The sequence below is a fragment of the Otolemur garnettii genome, unplaced genomic scaffold (assembly GCF_000181295.1).
Source record: "Otolemur garnettii isolate 467f Iridium unplaced genomic scaffold, OtoGar3 scaffold00059, whole genome shotgun sequence".
Taxonomy (NCBI): domain Eukaryota; kingdom Metazoa; phylum Chordata; class Mammalia; order Primates; family Galagidae; genus Otolemur; species Otolemur garnettii.
In genome coordinates this window covers 5,176,216-5,184,922 of record NW_003852454.1, presented here as the reverse complement: position 1 = coordinate 5,184,922, position 8,707 = coordinate 5,176,216, and the positions used below count along the sequence as shown (strand labels likewise).

At 40.5% G+C, this 8,707-nt stretch overlaps 1 protein-coding gene across 1 annotated transcript in view; it reads right to left on the bottom strand.

Moving 5' to 3' along the window:
- The window catches only part of CFAP221 (cilia and flagella associated protein 221), a 115,829-nt gene that overhangs the window by 22,389 nt on the left and 84,733 nt on the right, over positions 1-8,707 (bottom strand). Inside the window, exons 16-18 of the mRNA XM_012806876.1 lie at positions 7,922-8,002; positions 7,181-7,288; positions 6,956-7,090 (exon numbers count right to left, since the gene is read on the bottom strand). Of these exons, the coding sequence (XP_012662330.1) occupies positions 6,956-7,090; positions 7,181-7,288; positions 7,922-8,002 (324 nt within the window). The remainder of the gene's footprint in view (positions 1-6,955; positions 7,091-7,180; positions 7,289-7,921; positions 8,003-8,707) is intronic.

The following is an 8,707-nucleotide window of genomic DNA, read 5'->3' as shown; positions in this document are numbered from 1 at the left end:
AAAAAAAAAAAGAAAAGAGGATGACATTTGCTATATCAGGAAATGTCAACATTTAACTTTGTTTTAATTCAGGAAGGCTCCATTTGGATGTAGGATCTGTTTTTAAGGGAGATTTTATTTTTTACTAATTGTCCAGCAGAACTAATGGAGACATGGGGCAATTATATTAAAATACTAAAATATAGAGCCGTTTAATGTTCTTTCTAAGGCTTGCTATCTATCTATCCAGTAGGATAACAAAATCCTACTCTTGTCTCAAATAACAACATAGAGTCCCTACCTCACAGTTATTAAATCTCAGATGTTTAAATATCACTAAGCTGAGATTTTGTTCTTTTTGTTTGTATGATTCTTTTAAGAATTAAAAAAAGACTGGGGAGGCTTGGTGCCTGTAGCTCACTTGGCAGGGCGCCAGCCACATATACTGGGGCTGGTGAGTTTGAACCCGGCCCAGGCCTGCTAAACAACAATAACAACAACAACAAAAAATAGCCAGGCGTTGTGGTGGGAGCCTGTAGTCTCAGCTACTTGGGAGGCTAAGGCAAGAGAATTGCTCAAGTCCGAGAGTTTGAGGTTGCTGTGAGCTGTGACACCACAGAACTCTACCGAAGGCAAAATAGTGAGACTCTGTCTCAAAACAAACAAACAAACAAAAAAAACCAAACACTGGAGAGTGGTTTCCCCTCTCCATAAGAATCCCCCATAACTTTTCTTGGCTTATAGAAACTTAATCTCACTGCCTAGAAACAAATGTCCCCCCACAATTTAAATGACAAGCAGGTGGATGGGTGAGGCATTGTAGCACCGTATGCAAAGGATGGCAGGGCTCCAGAAGTGTTGTATTGGTGAGTCAGGAAGCTGGAAAACCTGTAAGCTGAGGCTGATCTGCAGGGAGGCTGAGATGAGGGTCTGGGGAGATTGGGGAGAGGGTGAGGAGGCAGTGATTCTGGCAGTAATGTGGAAACAAACACACACCCCAGCTAGCACTGCACTGGAGGCAAGATCTGGGGTACATATAGAAGGCAGTGTGATGGGAGCTGGGGCTTGCTGTGCCCTATGGGGTCAGTGATGGGGTAGGAGAGTGAGAAATTACCTGTGTGGCCTACTTTGTTTGACTGAGGGCATGTGAGGTCACTGTGTGGCCTGCTCTTTTGGTCTGCCTTAGACCAAGTATAATGAACATAGTCTTTTGGGAAATGGCCATAACACTGTCTCCAATAATTGTCATTTTTCAGACCCACATGGCTACCAGAGTAAGTGATCTGAGTGATGGCCAAATGGTTTTAATTTTACGTTACCTCCTACTAATGCATGCAATGGTGGTGGCTCACCAGGCTGCGAGGTTTGTAATGCAAAGCAGAGGCTGTTTCTTTCCATTATTTCTGGATTTTGTGACTCTGATGGTCACTACCCTAACTCTAAATATTATGCTTATTCTTCCATTCCTCGATTCTAAAACTTAGACGGTTATCTATGGACTCAGTACTACACAAGCTAAGGAAGGATTTTGCTCATGCACACCAACGTTCCTTCCAGACTTCTTCCCTTCACTTTGGAAGATTATGTTGTTCTTTTAAGAACAATTTACATTGTTCTGCTGCTAGTTATCGTTGTGGCTTGAAATGATGTGTTCATATCTCTACTTCTTGTTTGATTATCTTCAGTTGAGTGTTTCAACTCTCTTCAGGTGAAATGAAAGCACTATCACCCCTATAGTTTCCTAAACCTTTCCTTCTCCCACAATTTCACTTCTCTGTTATTGAGATCATTAACATTCACACTTTGGAGCCACAATCAAGGACTTTATGTGTTGTTCCATAGTTTGCCTCTAAAAGTTGAAAACTAAAGCATAATATTTACTTTGTCTTAACTGTATAAATATACTTCTCTGCCAGGGCAATTAGAAGCTTGAACTATAGGGGTGTGTGTGTGTGTGTGTGTGTAAAGGTTCGATTTTATGACCTATGGGCTATAGTGTTAGAGGAGAGTTCTTATATCAAGGCCAAATGGATTACATTTTCAAATTTTCCATCAACCCTTAAAAATCATGCCAAATTTTAGTTTGGTTTCCTTTTTGGAACACATATTAATTTTTAGTTGAGTTTTCCCCTTGGAGTTGATAATTGCCTTTTCTTTTGCTTGACATGCCTTGATACAATCTTTGAGAACTTCCATCCTCTTAACTGCACTGTCAGTGCCTGGAGCCCTCCCTGTCCTAGACACCTCTCTCCGTAGACCTTTACCATCCCTTTTTTAGGTTGAATGCAACAGAGACCAATCCAGGGCTTGGCTGTAGTGCTTTCCCTGGCTGTAACCAGCATAGTACTTCCTTCCTTTTCTTTTTGTATCACCTCTTTCTCTTAAATTCTCCTAATTCTTTAACTGCTATATTGATGTATTATTGGCATAAAATAAACTGTGCATATTTCAAGTGTGTAATGTGATATGTTTTGACATATGTTACACCTGAACAACTATTGCCACCATAAAAATGGTGAACATGGCTCGGCACCTGTGGCTCAAGCGGCTAGGGCGCCAGCCACATACACCTAAGGTGGTGGGTTTGAATCCCCAGCCCGGGCCCGCCAAACAACAATGACGGCTGCAACCAAGAGATGGCCAGGCCTTGTGGCGGGCGCCTGTGGTCCCAGCCACTTGGGAGGCTGAGGCAGGAGACTCGCTTGAGCCCAGGAGTTGGAGGTTGCTGTGAGCGTGATGCCACGGCACTCTACCCAGGGGGATAGCTTGAGGCTCCGTCTCAAAGGAAAGGAAAAAAAAAATGGTGAACATAATGAACATTTCCATCTCCTCCAAGAATTATCTCGTGTCCCTTGTCATCCCTCCATTCTCTCTCCCTGCCCTTCCACCCCCCATCCACTCAACCCATGTACAGGCAGCCATTAACCTTTCTATCTCTACAGAAGACTTCAGATGTTCTAGACTTTTACATAAATGGAAAATTACATTATGTATCTTTTTGCCTGACTTCTTCCACTCAGCATAATTATTTTGAGAGTCATCCATGTTCTTACTTATATGAAGAATTCATTCTTTTCTATTACTGAGGAGTATTCCACTGTATGGTTAAGCAACATTTATTTATCCACTCATCTGTTGATGAACATTTTGTCCAGTTTGGGGAACATATAAAGCTGTTATGAATATTTTTGCACGAGTCTTGTGATTCCATTTGTCTTGGACAAACACCTAGCAGTGGAACGGCTGGATCACAGGGTAAGTGTATATTTATTACTAACTTTGTAAGAAACTGCCAAACTGTTTCCACAGTAGTTATACTCTTTTATATCCCCATCAGAAATATTTTTAATTTTTCAATATTCTAATAGAAGTATCTCATTGTGGTTTTAGTTTGCATTTTGTTAATGATGCATTGTTATATGGATATTTGCTGTTTTAAAACTGAGTTCTGCAATTTTTTTTTTTTTAGAGACAGGATTTTGCTTTGTCTTCTAGGCTGGAGTGTAGTAATCATAGCTTACCACAGGCTGGAACTCCTGGTCTCATGTGTCCTTCCTGCTTCATTCTCCTGAGCAGCTGGAACTACCAGCACATCTGGCTTGAGAATTTTTTTAAAAAGTTATTTTATTTTATTACATTTTACTTTACTTTATTGTGGTAAGAATAATATGGTGAGATGTATCCTTCTATCAAATTTTTAAATGTACATTATTATTGGCTATAAGTAAAATGTTGTACATTAGATTGCTAGGTCTCACAATTAAGTTCATAAACTCATCCCAGAAAAAATGTTACATATCTCACTGCTGAATATCACTGCAGTCACCAGATGGCCAAGTGGAGTACTTCAAAGGTGACCATAGTGATACTTAGCAATGAGGTATGTAGCCCTTTTCTAGGATGAGTTCTCAAACTTAATTTTATCTGACTTTATATGATCGCTTTTGTAATAACTTTATAAAGATATTGATTGATGATCCTTTATTTTTATTTATTTTAATTTTGTTAAGCAGATATCCATATGTTCTGGCACTATTTGTTGTAAGATTATCTTTTCTCCAGTGAATTTTTTTTTTTTACTTTTTTCAAAAATCAATTGACCATGGATGCATGAATGAATATATTTCTGGATCTGTCATTCTTTTCCATTGATATGTTTGTTTTTATGCCAACATTGTGCTGTCTTGATTACTGAAGCTTTGCGATAAGCTTTTTTTTTGGAGACACAGTCTCACTTTGTCACCCTTGGTAGAGTGCCCTGGTGTTATAGCTCACAGCAACATCAGGCTCTTGGGCTCAAGTGATCTTCTTGCTTCAGTCTCCCAATTAGCTGGACTAAAGATACCCACCACAACACCTGGCTTTTTTTTTTAGAGATGGGGTCTTGTTCTTACTCAGGTTGGTCTCCAATTCCTAAGCTCAGGCAATCTACCTGCCTGGGCCTCCCATACTTGGCCACCATACCTGGCCATTAGTTTGTGCCTTTTAAGGAATTTGAACACTGAAGTTGTCAAATTTACTGGCAAAACTTTTCCATAATATTAACTTATTATCTTTTTAATATCTATAGAATATCTAGTGATGTCACCTCTCTCACTCCTGATATTCATAATTTGTTATCTTTTACCTTCTTTTCCGCTCAGTTAGGTTAGAGGTGATTTATCCATTTTATTGATCTTCTCAAAGAACCCATTATTTTTCTAGTTCATTGATTGCAGGTAGAATGGGGACGAAGATCCCATTCTGGGCAGGGGAGGACACCCCCAGAAAAAGGGAAAGTTAAATAGTAAGCTGAAGGAGTCGAACAAAGAAAAGCTAATTTATCTTAAGCTAGCCATTGCTAAATTTCTTATCTGAACAAGTTTCTGGCCTTTCCTAAAACTCTGGCCTACGGGGATACAGCTTATACAAACACCTCGCTAAGGCTGTGAACACTCTGAGGAAAATAATGGCCATAGAAGAGACTGTGGCAAGTCCTAGAAAAAAAAATACATCTTCTAGGTCATTTCCTGCCCATTAAACAAATAAAGCAGATACCCATTGTGTGGATTTGCATTTGGCTGGGCAGAGACCGAGGGAACAGCTCAAGCCCTGAGATACAGACAGGAGGGCTCACCTCTGTTATCACAGAGGAAAATCCTCTGTGGTGGTGATGAGAGGAAAATGCCTCTCTCCCACCAATTCCTCAGAGGAGATTAACGCCAGTGGCATTTTACTCCAGGACGAACTAGCAGAGTTTAACACCTCCCTAGGAATCTGTGTGAGTGACTCTGGACAGCAGGCTTCCCCCACACAAGGCTCAAGTTTCAGATTCCTCAAAACTGCTCAAATCCTTAAAGTTAATAATAATAACAATAGGAGCTGATATGCTCACTCAGAGAAACTGCTGGTGTCTCTGTTCCCTCCCTCAGCTTAACCACCTGGGCAAAGAGATTTGAATAAAAGCTGAGTGGAACAGAGACTCAGGGCCACTCGCCAGAGCCCACAAATGGGCAGAGGTTCCCTGAGCTCCCACCTTTGAAAATTCTATTCTGTGTCTCTTGTCTCTTTCTTTATCCTCGTTCCTAACTTTATTTTTTATTTTTTTTATTTTTTGAGACGGAGCCTCAAGCTATCCCCCTGGGTAGAGTGCCATGGCCTCACAGCTCATAGCAACCTCCAACTCCTGGGCCCAAGCAAGTCTCCTGCCTCAGCCTCCCAAGTAGCTGAGACTACAGGCGCCCGCCACAGCGCCGGCCATTTTTTTGGTTGCAGCCATCACTGTTTGGCAGGCCCGGGCTGGGGATTCAAACCCACCACCTTAGGTGTATGTGGCTGGCGCCTTAGCTGATTGAGCCACAGGCGCCTAACTTTGTATTTCTTCTGTTGGTTGCACCAGTTCCACAGGTCGTAGCGGACCCTGCCCCAGGGCGGGACCCTAACAATGATTTTCAATCTGAACTTATTGTTTCTTTTCTCTGCTTAGTTTGCTTTCATCTGCTCTTCTTTTTCTAGTTTCTATTCTTTTCTTTTTTTGAGACAGAGTCTCACTCTTTTGTTCTGGGTAGAGTTACGTTGCATCATAGCTCACAGCAACCTCAAACTCCTGGGCTCAAGCAATGCTCTTGCCTCAGCCTCCCAAGTAGCTGGGACTACAGGCACTCGCCACAATGCCTGACTATTTTTTTGAGACAGGGTCTCCCTCTTGCTCAGGCTGGTCTGGAACTCCTGAGCTCAAGCGATCCGCCCACTTGTGCCTCCCAGAGTGCTGGGATTACAGGCATGAGCCACAAAAGGCACTGGCCTTTTTTCTAGTTTCTTAAAGGTGTAACTTAGAACATTAACTTAAGACTTCTTTCCTAATATAGGAGGATAGCACTATAAATTTCCCATCATTTTTTTTTTGTTTTCATTTTCATTCACTTAAAAATACTTAATAATTTCTCTTCTGGGATCAGCGCCCATAGCACAGTGGTTACAGCACCAGCCACATACACCAAGGCTGGCAGGTTTGAAACTGGCCCAGGCCAGCTAAACAACAATGACAACTGCAATAAAAAGTAGGCAGGCGTTGTGGCACACACCTGTAATCCCAGCTGCTTGGGAGGCTAAGGCAAGAGAATCGCTTAAGCCCAAGAGTTTGAGGTTGCTGTGAGTTATGACACTACAGCACTCTACCAAGGGTGACAGTGAGACTCTCTCTCAAAAAAAAAATTTTTTTTCTCTTTTAATTTCTTCTTTGGCTTACGTATGTGTGTGTGTATTACAATTAGAAAAGATTATAAAGTTGTTTTTATTAAAAAACGCAGGAATTGTTAAAAGACAGTAACATTGATATCCTAAAAAATAATGTTGACAAACTATTTCAAAGGTGAGATATTGTTTAACACTTGAAATTCCAAAGAGAATACATATTCCAAACTAATGTTTCTGTTTTCTTATAGAGTAATTGCTGAAAGGAACATAGAACACATGACTTTTGCCAATTGTTACTTACAAAAATATAAAGTGGATCATAATCTGGAGATGTGGCTAACGCCTCGGGCGGTTTCATGTTTAATATTGTTTTCTTGTTATATTGCTGGGGTGTGGAGTCCTGTTTCGGAAGGGCTATAATGGTGGTGACTTCATCCTATATAAGGACCAAGAGCAGTGTGTTAGTCTCCATGCTAGGATAAGAGGGGGAAAGTGAGATCAATTCTTAAAGGAGGGGATGTGTTACCTCAGCTCCTTGCCTTAGGGCTCGAGCAAGCTTTTGAGGTATGTAACTTTTTGAAGATCTGTGGGCAGAGAATGACCGATACCTCTTAATTATATATTGCTTAGGAACCTGAAGTGAAAGAAGATTGAATACTCTTAAAAACCTGTTACCATTTGGTAGGATCTACATCTCAACCACAGCATTTCTGATGGTAAAAGTAAAAAAAGCACCACATTGTAGCCAATTGCTACTTTGGACTGGCACTGGACAGACTTTAGTGCATGACTACATCCCCATTCTGGGTTTCAGCACATATAAGCATTTATAATGACTCAACCACACCATGTGGCTTAACTGTAAAAGTATAACAAAATATTTTTATTTTCAAAAACAGACGTGGTCAGATTTCTTGAGAAAGGCTACCTAATTTTTGTTCACTTCATCTCGCTTTTCTTCTTGAAGTTTCTAATTTATGCAGTTTAGACAGCTTCACTCATGTTATACATAATATATGCTATATCCTCAGAGTAAAGACCCTACTTTCCATACACCACAATAGGAAAAACGAATCTGTTGTACCTCCCCATATACTGTAAAATAATAGCAGAAAAATCCACATGGTATGTGACACACTATAATCCATAATAGAACAAAATTAATAAAATAATGCAATTCAAATTCAAGAATATTTTGATCACATCATAAGAAAATCAATAAATACTATGTAACACATACAAAAAAATACTATGTAACAGATCTGACCTGCAAATTGAAGAAAGAATAAGACTGCTTGATTTGAACATCTAAAGCTTTGATTGGGACTGGTCCAAGACTATCAGGAGCCTAAAATGTGAAAAATAAAAAAAAATTTTAAAAAAGGACAGATAATCAATACTGAGAAAAAGTGTTTATGCTTTTATTTCCATTACCTTTTAAAACAATAAAATGATGAGTTTCACTCTCTCTTTTCTTTTCTTTCTTTCTTTCTTTTTTTTTTTTTTTGAGACAGAGTCTCACTTTGTTGCCCTGGCATCATCATAGCTCACAGCCAATCTCAACCACCACAACACCTGGCTATTTTTAGAAATGGGGTCTCACTCTTGCTCAGGCTAGTCTCAAATTTGTGAGCTCAAGTGAGCCACCTGTCTTGGCCTCTCAAAGTGCTGGGATTACAGGCATGAGCCAATGTGCTCGGCCTTAGTTTCACTCTCAAAGTAACCCCTCCTAAGACTACAGTTGCTACTTGTTTTTTTTTTTTTTAAAGACATAATCTCACTCTGTTGCCCTGGGTAGAGTGCTGTGGCATCATAGCTCACAACAACCTCAAACTCTTGGGCTCAAGTGATCCTCTTGCCTCAACCTCCCAAGTAGCTGGAACTACAGGTGCCCACCACAATACTGGCTAGTTTTTCTATTCTTAGTAGAGACAGGGTCTCACTCTGACTCAGGATGATCTTGAACTCCTGACCTCAGGCGACTCACCTGCCTTGGTCTCCCAGAGTGCTAGGATTACAGCCATGAGCCATTGCTCCTGGCCTCACAATTGCT